At 49.1% G+C, this 16,681-nt stretch overlaps 1 protein-coding gene across 3 annotated transcripts in view; it reads left to right on the top strand.

Annotated features, from left to right (window-relative positions):
- SVIL (supervillin) overlaps positions 1 to 16,115 on the top strand; it is a 150,282-nt gene extending 134,167 nt beyond the window's left edge. For all 3 annotated transcript variants that reach the window (XM_082647728.1, XM_082647727.1, XM_082647726.1), the window contains 9 exons: positions 2,188 to 2,339; positions 4,607 to 4,712; positions 5,333 to 5,540; positions 6,876 to 7,009; positions 9,878 to 10,033; positions 11,538 to 11,681; positions 12,953 to 13,077; positions 14,879 to 15,034; positions 15,130 to 16,115. In XM_082647728.1, the coding sequence (XP_082503854.1) occupies positions 2,188 to 2,339; positions 4,607 to 4,712; positions 5,333 to 5,540; positions 6,876 to 7,009; positions 9,878 to 10,033; positions 11,538 to 11,681; positions 12,953 to 13,077; positions 14,879 to 15,034; positions 15,130 to 15,216 (1,268 nt within the window). In that variant the 3' untranslated portion in view covers positions 15,217 to 16,115. The remainder of the gene's footprint in view (positions 1 to 2,187; positions 2,340 to 4,606; positions 4,713 to 5,332; positions 5,541 to 6,875; positions 7,010 to 9,877; positions 10,034 to 11,537; positions 11,682 to 12,952; positions 13,078 to 14,878; positions 15,035 to 15,129) is intronic.
- Positions 16,116 to 16,681: the final 566 nt, after the last annotated feature.

The raw sequence follows: 16,681 nt of genomic DNA, 5'->3' as shown, positions 1-16,681 counted from the left end.
CCTATTTTAGGTATATACACACAAGCCCATTTTTGAACGTCAGGATGTAAAACATTGGTTGGTTATTTAAGCGTGAACGTATATTTACACAAAGTGCTACCCAATTCCAAGATACGTGTCAGCTGCTGTGATCTGTGGTCTGTTTCATGCATATCTCTCCCCAGTAATCTAGTTGACATGAGAGTACGGGATTGCTAATCAAAGGTAAACGTTTGTTCCTACCTAAATTAGCGGAAGTTTCAATGGAGTGGCTTCCAGGTGAACAGTGGACATGTATCATCTATTCATGGATGGTTCCTGTTCACTTTGCCCACTTCAAACTACACAAACTTGACCATTTCAGGTTCACAGTAGAAGGCACTAAGGGCTGAGCTTGGTCAGAATCCTTGAAGAATTCTCATAATCATTTATGAAAATTGTTCTAGAGGACTTTGATAAAGGGCCCCCGCAAAAAAATCACGTAAGTATGGCCCCTGACCTCTTAAGAACTTGAAAACAATGAGCTTCCTTCTTACCTACAAACCTCAAGACAGCTGTGACTTTGTCGGTGGGACTGGAGCTGAGGAGGACTGAGGTCGTATAGAACCAGGGGATCCAGTTCTTTTTTTTTTTTTAATTAATTTATTTATTTAATTTATTTTTGGCTGCGTTGGATCTTCATTGCTGCGCGCGGGCTTTCTCTAGTTGCAGTGAGCGGGGGCTACTCTTCGTTGCGGTGCGTGGGCTTCTCATTGCGGTGGCTTCTCTTGTTGCGGAGCACGGGCTCTAGGCGCGCGGGCTCAGTAGTTGTGGCTCATGGGCTGTAGAGCACAGGCTCAGTAGTTGTGGCTTGCGGGCTCTAGAGCGCAGGCTCAGTAGTTGTGGCATGTGGGCTCAGTAGTTGTGGTGCGTGGGCTCAGCAGTTGTGGCTCGTGGGCTCTAGAGCGCAGGCTCAACAGTTGTGGTGCACAGGCTTCATTGCTCCTTGGCATGTGGTATCTTCCTGGACCAGGGCTCGAACCCGTGTCCCCAGGTGGATTCTTAACCACTGCACCACCAGGGAAGCCCCAGTTATTATTTTTGATTGCTAACACGTGTGGGTACCATAGCCACCTGCATCCTCCCTGGGTTGACCCCACCTGGGGCCACCCGGGCATCTGAGTCGAGAACTTAGTCTCCGGATGCCACTCGGCCTAGAAGGCTCTGCCCTATGGTCGCTGCCACTCGGGCCTCTGCTCGCGCACCTCCTCGGAAAGGTCTTCCCCCACCAGGCACTCACAGCAGCCCTCCCCCGCCCCGTGTCACATCCCGTCTTTTCCTCACGGCGCCTCCCACCCTCCGGAGCTGCCTTGCTCAGCGCCATAGCCCAGTATCCTGAAGAGTCCCTGGCACACAGTAGGTGCTCAGTAAGTATCTGCTGAATGAAGAAATGAGAGAAATCTGGAGAGATCTGTTCCTAAAGGTTGCAGTTTGGGGTCTGAAATACCATCTGAAACGACCACTTGCCCAAAGAACCTTCCGTGGCTGCCCTTCAGTGGGGTCTGTGTTCTGCTGACAGGTATCCAGTGCCCGCGAGGTCCCAGACAGCGAGGAGAACCAGCCCTTACTCCTGGCTACAGCCCTAGTGGCCGATAGCATTTAAATCCCAGATTATTTTGTGAAAGCCATAGGTCAGCAATTTCTCTCTCCCCTTTCTGACACAACTTGGAGACTTCAAAGCGGTTTTTTTACTAGAATAGTCTTAGCAGACTACATTTTTCCCATCGTGCTTAAGGCTGGCCCAGCAGTCGTTTGCAGTGTCTTTTCTCCCCCAGCTAATCTTCTGCCAAAGGATGGTGTCATGTGGAAAATGCGTCTGTCTTCGGGAGCCCTTGACCCTGCTCTGGCGTCCCCACTTTTCTCTGTCACACACTTGGATGGCCTGCCACCTCCCTCAGGATGACAGGTGTTTGTCTTAGGGTATCAGGAGGGCCCTGGAGATCATTTTTCTCCAGTTTGGAGGCTCAGGATCCGTTAGCTAGAAGAAAGGCGGTTTCTCGCTCCTCCGAAGCCATGATCGACGTTCCCCCCAGCTGTGAATGACTCTTCTCCCCAGCGCTGCGCCTTCACTGTTCGTCCTCACAGGGCCTGGAGGCCTGAGCTGGCACTGGCTCTCCTTGGGCTTTATCTGCTGCTCACCCCGCGCCCTGCTCTTGTGTGTGTCCACAGTGGGAAGTCGGCAGAAGGGCGAGCACCCGGTCAGGGTGGCCGGCAAAGAGAAGCGTGTCTACTTCTTCTGGCAAGGCCGGCAGTCGACTGTGAGTGAGAAGGGCACATCGGCTCTGATGACGGTGCAGCTGGACGAGGAAAGGGGAGCCCAGGTAAGTCCTGGAGGCAGATGCGCCGGAAATGAGGGACTGGCCTTTCCGGGAGCCGGAGGGTGTGTGGCCTGGTCCCCTAAACACGAAGACAGTATCATCCGAAGCCCCTTTAGTCCTGGTCTGGCTTCTCCAGATGTCGGGGTCTGCCTCATCTTTCATCTCCCCACCCCCTCACCAGGAAGGCAGACCTCTCGCAATATGACCTTAAAGTACACCTGCAAATAGTAAATCCACAAAACAAGTGCAGAGAGCCCGTGGGTGGTTTTTTTTTAAGTTTCCACTGGACTGATCAAGGAACTAAAACAAAGAGATGCCATTTTCCACGCCTCAAATGGCAGAGATTTTTAAAAGACTAGATCCAGGGCTGGCAGGGATTCAGTAGGATGGGTACCCGTGCCTGCTTCCACTGAGAAGTGTGAACTGCAATACCCATCCTGAAAGCAACCACGGCTTAGGAACCTTAAGATGCTCATACGCTTTGACCAGTGATTCCACGTACACAAACCCATCCTAAGGAGATATCAGGGACTGATGTAAACATCGAGTCTGCCCAGCATCTGCGTTCCTCACAGCAGCCTGAGTGATCTTCCTAGGACACATCAGATGGTGCCCCTCCTTGTCCTTCATCACACTCGGACTACCATCCGAGGGTCTCCCGGGGGTCAGCCCTGCACCCCCCTCCAACCTCCCTCTTCTTGCACCTGGTCAGGCTACTCCCACCTCCTTGCAGTTCCTAGACACACCTCTTTCCGCCCCCCAACCCCAGGGCCTTTGCACTGATTCCCCGGCCTGGAACACTCCCCCTGAAACCTTACACGATTCGGGTTTCTGTTTGAATGTCGCCTCCATGTTTTATCCACATCTCTCCCCATTTTCCTGTCCTTCTCTGTCCCTTTGCTCTGCTTTATTTTTTCATAGCACTTACCCCTACGTAAAACAACATTCATTTTGTTTACTTATTTATTCTTTGTCTTCCCCGTGAGCATGAAAGAGACTATGTCTGTCCTGGTCTTACCCACCGTTATAACCCCAGGGCCTGCATGACGCCTGGCAGGTACCACTACCCCAAGTCAAGGTTTTGAAAGCATTTCTTTTTAATGTTTTGTCCCTTCCTTTATTACCAGTAATTAAGAGTTAACTCTGGGGTTTTGGGGACCATAACACCCTGTGCAGATCCTTTTACTATCTTGGATGAATAGTTAAAACTAACATCAGGAAAGAGAGCAGAGGAATTTTCTCCAGAAATAGATCCACGCTCATTCAGCCTTCCAGGTTCCTAAGAACCAATCCTCTTCCCTAGAAAAGTGTTTAATGCAGATGTTCTACTATGGACTATATTTTCCAAATAGCTTTCAGGGACAAACAGTTGTTAATGTATTCCTCATAGTGGATCATTTCAGCTGGGTTTTTTTTTTTTTCTCGTAAAGGCTGTGAATGAATGTTTTATCATGCCTTCAAAATCATCCTTAGAGTTTTGAGTCTTAATCTGATTGGCACATTTAATTTTTTTATCAATCCAACGGATGGAAAAATCACTGCAGAAATAGAAGACACTGCCACAGACTGGCTCTTAATGACACAGAAGGGGGCCCTGAGATTGATAAGTTAACTCATGGTGAGAAATGTGTCCTACGTTTCAATGTTCCCCGACTGCCAGGCTCAGTAAACATTTCCTTGTTTAATGGGATATACCTTGGCAAAGTGAGAGTCAGTTGACTCAGCCCTACGTACGTTCCTGTTACTCTGCTGCATCTCACGCTGATGCGTAACTGTTGTGCTGACAGAGGCGCCGCTGAGTGACAGGCCCTGTGAGTGGACCAGAGCCTGCAAGAGACAGTTCTTTTCCCCGGAATCATTAAGTCAGGGATTAGTCATTCTCACTGCTGAGAGATTTTCTTTATTAAAAACATGTTTAAGTTAATCACGTTATATCCGTACCGTGGAACACTACCATTAAAATATCAAAATTCATGTTAAGAATCTTATGTGACGACAGAAAAACGTCAGCTGAAGAAAATCCAGGGATAAAGCAACATAAAAAACAGCGATCCTATTTGGGAAAAATGTATACCTGAAAAATACTTTGTATTATAGGAAAGCTACACGCCAGAATTGTAGTACTGTTCTCCATAAATCACAGTATTATCAGTGGCTTTTATTTGTACTTCTCAGTATTTTTCAGATGATTTCGACAACAGGCATGTGTTATTTTTATGACTCTGCAAAACCAGGACACGTGACTCACTGTAATGTGTTTAAATCGGAAGGTCCAGGTCCTGCAGGGCAAGGAGCCCCCCTGTTTTCTGCAGTGTTTCCAGGGAGGGATGGTGGTCCACTCCGGGAGACGGGAGGAGGAAGAAGACAACGCACAGAGTGAGTCACTTTTGCTGCTGGAATGCGACTCTCTTCTCCTCTCCGGGAAGGTATTTTATAGGCGTGGGCTTTAGAGTAACTCTCTCTTCATGTAGCTGCGGCCTGACCAGCGAAGGCCTCCTGATGTCTGCCTTATAAATCAGCTTCCTGGGTGCCTCCCTCCCCCTTCCTTCCATGGAGTTGCCTTCAGAAAGCAGCTTTGCATAAAGGAGGCCGCAAGATGACTCGACCTTAAACTGGATCCTGGAGGGGGAAAAAAAAACTAGTGATCTTCTCTTCTAAATTACGAGATTTTTGTTGACCAGCATCCAAAAAACAAAAAAGAAATCATAGTTTCAGAGCCTCTTAAAAAAATATGCCTGTTATGACTTACCTAGATCTTTATAAATTATGTAAAACTGGTTTTTCTGCATCGTGCACTCTGGGCAGCCTGCTTCTAACTATAACTCCAACAAAATTGGCTTCCTGGGACTCAGTAAGACCGCAGCCTGGCCTCGCCTCCACCTGCCCCTCCAGACACAGAAAGGAGGCGGGGCGTGGGCTGCCCTGCAGGCTCCCCTTCCTCCAGGCCCCCTCCCTGCGCCGCCACGTCCTGACTGTGCCACTGGTGCCCCCTGCAGGCGAGTGGAGGCTGTACTGTGTGCGCGGAGAAGTGCCCGTGGAAGGGAACTTGCTGGAGGTGGCCTGTCACTGCAGCAGCCTGAGGTCCAGGACGTCCATGGTCGTCCTCAACGTCCACAAAGCCCTCATCTACCTGTGGCACGGATGCAAAGCCCAGGCCCACACGAAGGAGGTCGGAAGGACTGCGGCCAATAAAATCAAGGAACAGTGAGTGCTGTGTGTGTGAGCACCTCTCCCGAGGGCTTCCCGGGTGCAGGCTAAGGACCCTGAGGTCCCCGTGGACGCCCCGTGTGCCCAGAGTGACTCAGCGTGGGAAGCTGAGCCCCACGTGGTCAGGGGCCCTGAAGGTCCAAGTTCATGTGGCACGTGTCCAGCCCAAACCTCTCCCCCGTGAGGGCCTCCCCGCTTCCTGAGGACTTACCTGGCCTCCGTGAAAGGCACAGGACCCCCAGCAGCTTCTCTGAAGGTGTGATTTGGCTTTTGAATTGTCAACCTGGAGTCCTTGTCTATTTAAAGAGAGCAAATTTCAAATATCATTTAGGGGAGCAGAGCTGGTTGTATCGGAGCAGTGGAAGGTTGAAGGGCATTTAGCCAAAGACAGTTAGGAGACCACCCACTGTGTCAGACTGAGGAATGCCCCCTCCTTCGGGGACAAGTGTGTTTCCCAGCGTCCGAGGCAGGTGCCCTTTCCCAGACAGGCACCCACAGGTGCCCACGACCCAGAGACAGCACAGCGTGACAGCGCTAGGTGAGGACCCACCCTGGGGAGGGGAAGGCGGGGAGAGCCCAGAAGCAACTGTGCCGCCCGCCACCTGCCCAGGTGCCTCTGTGCATCTCGGGCAGCCAAAGAGCCCAGTGCCCCCTCGAGCTGAGACCTGGGAGGACCTTGTGACACCCGTACAGTGGAGAGGAAGAGTCTCCCGGGGCCACATCCCACCAGGTGCCACCTGGTAAATTCATTCTCTGGGCACCAAAGCGGTGCGGTCAGGGTCGGCTCCCCCTCACGGCGCACACGTGACCCAGCGCACGTGGAGGGCGGGGGACCTTTCGGCTGGTGGACAGCTGTGAAGCGGGATGCTTCATCTCCCGACATCACGCTGAGGGCCAGCAAGCTAGATGATAGACAGGGTTCAGCCAGGTCTCACATGGCACTGAGGCCCATCAGGTTCGCCCCTGGACCCCTGAGAAAAAACAAAATGAATAACAAACACTTATGAGCCGCCGCCTGAAGTCACGCGCAGATCTAGGGACCAGGGCCGTGCGAGGCGACACACCCAACCCCGGGCCGAGGAACGGGAAGTGTGTACGTGCAAAACACTGACTGTTTTCATCACGGCTTCTCTGTAATCCGACGTTCCTCTCTAAGGGCCAAGCCGACCCCTCCCTGCTGCACACACTCAGGTACCACAGAGCGTGTTTTTATTCATTACAAGAATTGTTCTAGGAGCGAGCTGGTGAACTGACCTGCAGATTTAGCAGGGATCTAATTTTGTGCCGCCCTCACTTCTGGGCCTGACACAAACTCTCGGACTCTCTGTGCAGATGTCCCCTGGAGGCCGGGCTGCACAGTAGCAGCAAAGTGACAATTCACGAGTGTGACGAAGGGTCGGAGCCCCTGGGATTCTGGGACGCTCTGGGGAGGAGAGACCGGAAGGCCTACGACTGCATGCTCCAAGGTAACCCCCGGCGCCCCGGCTCACTCAGTGCGCGCTTACGCACACGTGTTCTGTACAGCACACCGGGAGCTACACCCAGGCCGACTCCTCTGGGGCCAACAAGGAGGCTAAATAATGCTTATGACTGATCATGATGCCAAGGAAAAGCTGTGTGTGTCAGCAAAGAGGTACAGGTGACAGAGGTGGAGAGTTAAAAAGAAAGATTTCTTCCTCCAGGAAGAAATCACACAGGGCTCCATGGAAGTCAGCACTTACCGGAGCCTTGGAGGTGTAGCCTTGGTGGCTTGGAGAGAAGTGAAGGAGGGGGGAGAATTCCAGGAAGCGAGCTGAGCACAGCCTGAAGCTCTGGAACAAGACGCTTTCGGTGCAGCCGGCATCTGGGGTGCAGGGAAATAGTGGGGTTTAAGTGAGAGAGTGGGTCGGTCTTGTGTTTAAATACACAAGATACAGGTCGACATACGTGCAGAATAACGTCAGAAAAAGGCGAGCCAGGCCCTGTCTAAACACCTGCTGGATGTTCCCTCACTCAGTGCTCACAACCCAACAAGCTGCCCTGGTCCCCGATGGGGAAACTGAGGCCTGGGGTGGTTAACCAGCTTGCCCGGGTTGGATAACAGTGGGATGTCCTCATGACCACACCACCGTACTGCCTCTCAGCTTTTACAAACTTTTACCTAGGTTTTTAAAGTACAGTTGACCCTTGAACAACATGGGGGTTAAGGGCCAACCTCGCATGCACACACACACACACACACAGCCGAAAATCCACATGTAACTTGTAACTCCCACCAAACTTCTCTACTCACAGCCCACTGCTGACCAAGAACCTTACCGAGAACACAGAGAGTTAACACACAGTTTGTAGGTTATATGTATTAAATACTGTAATTCTTACCATAAAGTACGCTGGAGAAAAGAAGATGTTATTAAGACAATCATAAGGAAGAGAAATTACATTTACTGTATCATATTTATCGATACCGTAAATTTACATCATCTGTTTACGAAATGAATCATTTGTCAGTACCTACATCAATATTCTCTTAGATGATACAAAACACTATAGATGTCATATGTATTACTAACACTAGACATCAAAAGTGAAAAAGATATACGTATGTTCCCATATCTCTTCCCTCTATGTATATGTATAACTGATTCACTTTGTTATAAAGCAGAAACTAACACACCATTGTAAAGCAATTATACTCCAATAAAGATGTTAAACAAAAAAAAAGATAACGTGAAAAAGAAATTCCTATATACAGGTATAACGAAGAAGCAGCAATATGATTACTTTACAGTCAGCTAGTGTCACTGATACAATTGCTTCACAGCAGCCCAGTCTATACACTAATGAACAGTTATAAAATTTTTATGGCAGTGTTACAGTCCTCTTCATACTAAAGTATTGGAAACATTGTTACATTTTTATAAAAATCACTCACCCGTGATGATAGGCTGATACACAGCTTCCCCAATTAGAGAGAGGCATACTGGACGGTAATGTAATTCTCTGAAAGCGAAGCTATAAAACAGTAAGAAAACTAACACATTTTATTTCAACTATCACCTCATGCCTATGTAAGGACAGGCTAGTATCTACATATATTTGATGCATTCATGACATACCTACATTTTCTTACTTTTTTCAATATTTCTAGGCTATTCGGTCTGCAGGTTTTTTTCAGTGTCACACATCTCCAAAGAATTTTTCCAATATATTTGTTGAAAAATCTCCATGTATTAAGTGGACCTGTGTGTGCAGTTCAAACCTGTGTTGTTCAGGGGTTAACTGTACTGCATATTGATGATGGGAAATGTTTGAAAGTACAAAGAAATTAAGAAAGAAAATATGATCCTTATAATGACATCTTTCAAAAGATGGGAACCAGAATTAACATTTCTTTATGCAATAAATACTTATTTTTTAAAATGAAATTTGGATAGCATTCTTTATACACACTGTTTTGCAACCTGCTTTTTCCCCTTAATTTATTATGAACCATTTCCCAAATCCTATTTTAATATTTAGACTTTTAATGCCTGCAGGGTATTTCATGAGTATATCTGCGACTCTCTACTTAGCCTGTGTCCTATAGTTGGAGAGCTGAGTTCTTTCCAGTTTTCCTCTAACGATAATAAAGTTACAAATAATTTTCAAAAGCATCATCTGCATTCATTTCTAGTTAAGGTAAATTCCTAGACATGGATCTCCTTTGCTGAAGTTAGTATAAAAGCCTTACAGTTACAGATCAGCAAATGTCCCCAGAACACTGGCACCAAATTCCACTCTCACCAGCAATTTACAGATGTGTACGTTTCACGGCACAATCATACAGTTTATTACTTTTTCCTGTTTGCCAAGATTGATGGTAGAAATTACTATCTAAACACTGTTATAACCTAATGTTTTAAATTAGAATGTTAAATGCTTTCTGTATGTATTTTTTAGCCATTTGTACTTCCGTTTAGGTGAATGTTTTCTTTGTGCCTTCACGTTTTTTAGATATGTATTGTTTCATTATTATCTTCCTTTATAGACTACTAAGGATATTAACAGGTTTCCATATTTCCCATTTTGTCACTTCCCTTTTAGTTTTCTTTGGTTGGGGGTGCTTTTTGTATAATGTGATTTTTCATTTTTATGTTGTTAATGCATAAATCTCTTCTCCTTGAATTATACTTCTTTCGTAATTATGATTAAAAAGGCCTTCCCCACCTCCAAGCTCAGATAAACCTCACCTCTTTTTACACCTTACAATGCTTTGATCATTTCACGTCTAACAAACGTTAATTCTCCAATCCACCTGGAATTTACTTCGGTGCCTATTTTGTCTTTAGCTTTTGTTCTCTTTTCTTTCAAAGATCCTGGAAATTTTAACTTCACACCCCGCCTGTTCATCCTCAGTAGCTCCTCTGGCGACTTCTCAGCCACCGAGTTCATGTATCCAGCCCGAGACCCCTCTGTGGTCAATTCTATGCCCTTCCTGCAGGAAGACCTGTACAGCGCCCCGCAACCAGGTATGGCCCACAGAAGGGGGTAGTCGTGCTGAGCCAGCAGAAGGCACGCCTTCCAAAAGGCTTTTTACTTTTGCATCTAGTAAGCAGTTTTTAATTTGCCAAGTACACTTAATATTATCTCACTTAATCTTTATATTATCTCATTTAATCCTCACACCTCCCCCCCAAAGGAAGTTGACATCAATCACATATTATAGTGTAAAAAACTGATCCTCAGTTACTCAACTCACCCAAATTCGTCAGTTAAGAGTAGGTTGAGTGCAGCTGTGTCAGGCATGAGTCTCTGCTGTTCTCTCAGCCTTCCCTCCAGCTTGCTGCTTCATGGTCTCCATGTAGCTGCCCCTGCTCCAGCCATCATGTTTCTGTTCAAAGCAGAAGGAAGAGTAGAGAAAAGGGCAATAATGATGGCCATGTCTCTCTCTTACCAGATAAAGCAAAAGCTTTCCCAGAAGCCCCCAGCAGACTTCCGTTTACATCCCCCTGGCCAGAGCTCTGTCCCATGGCCACACCCCAGCTGCAAGGGAACCTTGCAAGAGTCCAAGGAGCAGGGGGTTGGGAGTATCTGTGGAGTGAGCCAAAGAGCAGTGTCTGCCATGCTGCACAGCAGGGCCAAGGCCCATGTCTTCTGATTCCAAGGTCAGGGCTGTATCCACGTGACTGCCACCTCGAGGCAGAAGCTGTACGCTCTTGTCGTGGGACAGTCACAGAGACCAGGCGGTAGAGACAGTTGAGGCTGAGGTCGGCCGCCCTGGCCTCACGTCATCTCTGCTCTCATAATACAAGAGCCTGGAGCGGCACCAGGAACTTCCCGGACCCTGGCAGCCGCGGTCACCACCTTAAAACCTCGACGGTGCACGTGGTCACAGGGTCATACTGGGGAACTATCAGCCAGTGTCTGAAAAGGGGCTGCTACCCACCTCTCCGTCCTGCGGCTCGGGGGGGCAGCCTCCGCCGGGCTTTTCAGGCATGTGATTATCACAGAATTCTGAGATGCAGGCTAGGAAAGGACTCAGGCGAGCTGGGCTGGCGGGTGTGAGAGCCCTTGACCACGTGGAAGAGTCAGGCTGAGGGTCTGCTGAAGGGAAGAGGGAGCAACACTTGATTTCCAAAGCCCATTCCTCCCTGAAAGAACCATGGACTTAGATGGCCTGCCAAGCAGTCCTACGTGGGGCATGACCACCGATGACCCGAGGGCCAGCGTGATGTCATCTGTCCCACTCTTCGCAACCGGCCAGGCCCCAGAGGGCAGCTGCAGGAGGGGCAAAGGGGGAAGGAATGGGGGGAGAGGGAGGAAAGAGCCCCCCTCATCAACGCCATCTCTCTGCCTCGAGGCATCTCCTGCTTCACCGTTCAAAGGGCCAAGACATCAGGGGCACCCTCCCTGCGGCCCCGAGTTTACCTGCCAAGCGGATTCTCGCACTGACCGAGGCGGCAGGGAGGGAGGCGTCGGTTCGGTGTGGGACAGAGCCCCTGACGAGACGTCTGCTCTGCTCCGCCCTCGCAGCACTTTTCCTTGTTGACAATCACCACGAGGTGTACCTCTGGCAGGGCTGGTGGCCCGTGGAGAACAAGATCACCGGCTCCGCCCGCATCCGCTGGGCCTCGGACCGGAAGAGCGCCATGGAGACGGTGCTGCAGTACTGCCGAGGTGAGGCCGCGGCGGCGGGGGGGCCCGGATACACGCTTCCCTTTCCACGGGTGCCAGCAGCCTGGACAGAGCCGGCAGACAGCCCTGAAGCCGACTGCTTTCCCTTGAGCTCTTTTGAGGCTTGTTACTTTTGAGATTAGTACATTCTCAGCTGCCACCGTGAATGAGATTTCATTTTTCTCTCTTTTTTAAACTGAAGTAGAGTTGATGTGGAATACTGTATGTTACAGGTATACCATATAGATTCACAGTTTTTAAAGGCTGTACCCCATTTATAGTTATTATAGAATATTGGCCTATACTCCCCGTGTTGTACAATATACCCTGGTGGCAGATTTTATACCTAATAGTTTGTACCTTTTAACCCACTCCCCCTATATGCCCCCCCCTTCAACAAACTAGTGAATATCATTTTTCTCTTTTATATTATGAGGCCGACTAACCTGTCACCCTCGAGGTTAACGGCTGAGTTGTGGGATGCCTGGCCTGGTTAAAACCCTTCTGCACTGAGGATCGATCATGCTGGGGGACACCAGGCCCCATCCGCGCACTGTCCACACCCAGTGTCAGCCCCGTCGGAGAGTAGAGAGCACCCCCAAGCGGGCTGGAAGGCCAATGGCAACCTTTCTGTCATCTGTTACTCTGTTTAGTGTTTTACCTAAAAAGAAAGATCTGTAGTCAATTCATGGCTTTTCTACTATACCATCCACCTGAAACGTCTGTTCTCTTATATAAAATGAAGGTGCCAGTGATTAATGTCTTACCTGAATTTTTAAGATTTCATTGATTAGTATTACTGAATATATACAGCTGATTTTCTCTTGGAAAGCTCTTTCATAAACAATAACTTAATAAACTTCCCACCAAATGTTTAAGCTACAGTAGCTTCTAAAATGCTGCCATTAGCTGGTAATTCACACCGAACTCAAGGCTGGGTTAGGCAATCAGAGGAATGCTTCACAGGTGAGTCCAGGAGGGACGGTCCCACCCAGACGCCACAGAGAGAGGCTTGCTCTTCTCCCATCCAGGGACCCAGAAGTGTTCTGTTGGGTTCAGGAAGTTCAAAGTCAGGTCGATCCCATGCAATTTCATGCACAGTCACATGCATGAAATTAACATTTTTGGTAAACATCATGGCGGGGAGGGGCTATAAACTCATAACTTCCATTTTAACCCTTAAGAGATGCAAACAGGGCAAAAATTACAGGGGAAAAGCCAGGGCCATCGGGGCCACGCTGGCTCTGTGACATCTGCCTTCTGTGTGACCGCAGGAAAAAACCTCAAGAAGCCGCCCCCCAAGTCTTACCTCATCCATGCCGGTCTGGAGCCCCTGACATTCACCAACATGTTTCCCAGCTGGGAGCACAGAGAAGACATTGCAGAAATCACAGAAATGGTGAGCACGCCCCTTCCCTGTCCAGGGGGCCCCCTGCCTTTCGGACTGTGGGAGGACCTCACCTGGGAGAAGCAGCCAGTTGCATTTCACGTGGGAACACGCTTCCTTGGTCACAACACGTTCACCAGTCTCCGCAGAATCAGCTCAGGAAGAGGAAGGGCCTGAGGAGAAGTCAGTGGGAGTATTTTGGTAGTCTGCACACGGCTTAGTTCAAACACTTGAACGCAAAGGTGAATTTAATTCATTGGGAGCAGCGGTCCCTTCCTCCTGTTAGCTGAAGATCCGCTGCTTCTCCAAGTCCACGTAAGGCACCGCAAAAGCGCCCCGGGTCTCAGACCCTAACCTTGGGTCAGAGGGGACGCGAGAGAAGCCCGTGGGGAAGTCCCTGCTCAGCTGCGTCAGGGAGTGGAGGTGGTGAGCCCGTCCTGAGGGGTACGCAGCTCATTATGAGCCAGAGCGTTACCCTTTCCAACTGCACCGAAAAGAGGACGCTTACTGCCGCCATGTAGAATTCCTCAGTGTCTGAGCTTCGAACGCTGCTTGCAGTAGCAATCCCAAGGGCGTTTTTGGTGTCGTGGGAGACAGGTTTGTTCCGTTCAGGCTTTCTCACTGTGTAGGAGGAGGGCCACTTCCCTGGCAGAGATGACGTGGAGGGGTATTTGACAGGAGGTCTGGATAAGTTTAAACAAACAGCAAACGTGTGCCGCTTCTCGACCACGGAGAGGGCCTGCTTCATCTCTGCTGGTGACCCTAAGCTCACTCCCTGGAGCCCCGTGGACTTGACCTGCACAGATGGGGGCTCAGGCCGCCTGGGAGCCGACAGGCATGGCAAGGTGGCTCTATCCATGATGAACGTGTGACCCAGGACACCTCCGAGCTCTAGGGGTTACGAGCCCCGTTGCTGCGGTCCGAGTTCAATTACATGAATCACTGCCATCGTCCCGTGTGCCCTGCAGACCCCCGGGGGCTGGCCGGGGGGCTCTGGGGAGTCCTGTACAGCCTGCAGGCCATCGGCCAGTCTGCCGTCGGGCAAGTCGTGATGAGAATTCACTGAGGGCCGCTCTGTGCCAGGCACTGCTCCGAACACCGCACTTAGCTTCGCCTTTAATTTTCACAACAGTCCACTAAGATCCAGCTGCTGCTTATCCCATTTCACTGGCGAACTAGCCGAGGCGCGGGCACGCGGAGAAGCTCGCCCCGATCTCTGACACGTTCCCTCCGCCACTCGCCCCCGATCCCTGGTCTGAGTGCAGCTGAATTCACATCATTCCCCACACACACCTCCACCCAAAGGAGGTAGCCCGCTGCGGGGTCCCAGGTTTAACAGAGGAAGATCGTTCACCCGGAATAACCTGTTCAGATGAAATGCGCACAGTGGTTTAAAAGCAAAAAAGAAAGACCTCAGTTCAGCCCCAGCTTATTCTAGATGCATTTTCTTACCTCCTTTTTCTACTGAGGATGAAGAGATGGGGTCTGAGGAGGTGGAGAGGGGTAATTCCTTTTAAGGTTAACTGGTTTTAAATATTTGTAAGCAAGTTCCATTATTTGCACGCTTCCAGCGTTTCAGCTTCACATTTAGCCGTCTTCTGCATAATTCACTCGTGTGACAGTCCCTAAACTTTTTCCTGATGTACTGAAACGCCGTGCAGGGTGAGATGGCCTCTCAGAGCCTCATCTCCCTGAGCGGGGTCTCTAGGCTGCAGTGCGGATGGGCCAGGGGGGCATATTTTCAGGCACATGATGAAACGTGTTCAGATGTGGGACATGGAGGTCCCCCTCTCTGCCCCCTCCTCTTCTCCAGGACACGGAAGTTTCAAATCAGATCACCCTGGTGGAGGATGTCTTAGCCAAGCTGTGCAAAACCATCTACCCGCTGGCCGACCTCCTAGCCAGGCCCCTGCCCGAGGGCGTGGACCCTCTGAAGCTGGAGATTTACCTCACCGACGAGGATTTCGAGGTAAGCGCTTCTTCGGGTGGGACAGCATTTGAACACAGCATGCGTGGCTTGTCGGAGGGTCCTTTCACTCAGGGCGTTTCTTTCCCTCCTTCCAGTTTGCACTAGACATGACCCGAGACGAATACAATGCACTGCCTGCCTGGAAGCAGGTGAACCTGAAGAAAGCAAAAGGTCTGTTCTGAGTCATGAGATGCTGGAGGAACCTCTGTTGTCACTTTCAATACTGCTGGACCAGGAAAATGGATGTGTTTTGTTTTTGGAAGCGGGGTATGGCTAGTCCTTTAAAAAATATTTTTACATCTGCGTTTTCGAAACCTGAAGCGATCAGCTCTCCTGCTTGTTTGGGAGTTGTGTATTTTGTAAATGTTCCAGAAAACTCTCTGGAAACACACCTTCCACGATTGAGCAGACGATGTTTATAAGGCATCCGCATCTCCACGCGCGCTCACGCAGGGGGTCCTCAGCAAAGGCCACGGCACTGCCCTCCTGGTCCTGCTAAGCGCTGCCTGTTATTATTATTACTTTTTAAGCGGTTCCCTTTATAAATTGTTATTTTGATAGTTTGTGGATTCTAAATATATATATATTTATATAAACACCGTATAAATCAAATATGTATTTAACAAAGCAATATGTATTCATTCACTTTTAAGGGGTTTTTTTTTTTGGTGTCAAAATAATATTAAAAGGTAGTTGCTTCTGTTGAATTAGTTCTGCCACCAACGCATACCTTCACCCACGTTCAGAGGCGCCTCCTTCAGCGTTAAGTCGGACTCGTTCTGAGTGCTGCTTCCGGTGCTAAGATGAACAAAGAATTTATACTTCCAGGCACAGGCTCTTAAGAATCTGTGCAAATCCACCTTTCTACCTTAATATCGCCCCCGAATGTATAGTGCCTTGTATTATGTACAGTTTATATACAGAAAAGTTTGCTCTGCATTTTTTGACGATGGTTTGGAACATCATCTACAATTTTACGCTGAAACGGTAGAAATTTTAAAATGAATCTCAATTTCTAATACCTGTTGTAAAAATTAAATGTGTCATTCGGCGATGGAAGACTCCAAAATAAAAGCTTCAGAATAAACACGACTATGAATTGCTTATTAGTTCACACTGAGTTCCTTTCTGAAAAATAATTTTTGGAAATGTTAACCTAGTACCAATATGCCACGATTCAGTATTAACTGCCGTAACTTTTAATTGAGCTCAGGGCAAGACGTAATACGAGGCTATGAGGCTAAATAGACAGATATTCGGCCCGTAAAGTAAGCTGTAAGTCCTATGCCGAAGAACGTATTTTTGCAAGTCATCATTCAACAGAAGCCCTTTACCCTCAACTGTAGCTGCATCTCAAATTCAAGAGCTCAGTGCCTTTTTAAAAACATTGCAGACATAAGGCATTTAGAAAGCGTTAAAAACTCCTCACCAGGGCTTCCTTGGTGGCGCAGTGGTTGAGAGTCCGCCTGCCGATGCAGGGGACACGGGTTCGTGCCCCAGTCCGGGAAGATCCCACATGCCGCGGAGCGGCTGGGCCCGTGAGCCATGGCCGCTGCGCCTGCGCGTCCGGAGCCTGTGCTCCACAACGGGAGAGGCCACAACAGTGAGAGGCCCGCGTACCGCAAAAAAAAAAAAACCAAAAAACTC

The sequence above is a fragment of the Grampus griseus genome (genome assembly GCF_964374135.1).
Source record: "Grampus griseus genome assembly, chromosome: 2".
Taxonomy (NCBI): domain Eukaryota; kingdom Metazoa; phylum Chordata; class Mammalia; order Artiodactyla; family Delphinidae; genus Grampus; species Grampus griseus.
The sequence above is the reverse complement of the archived record's forward strand: the minus strand, read 5'-3'. Positions and strand labels throughout refer to the sequence as shown.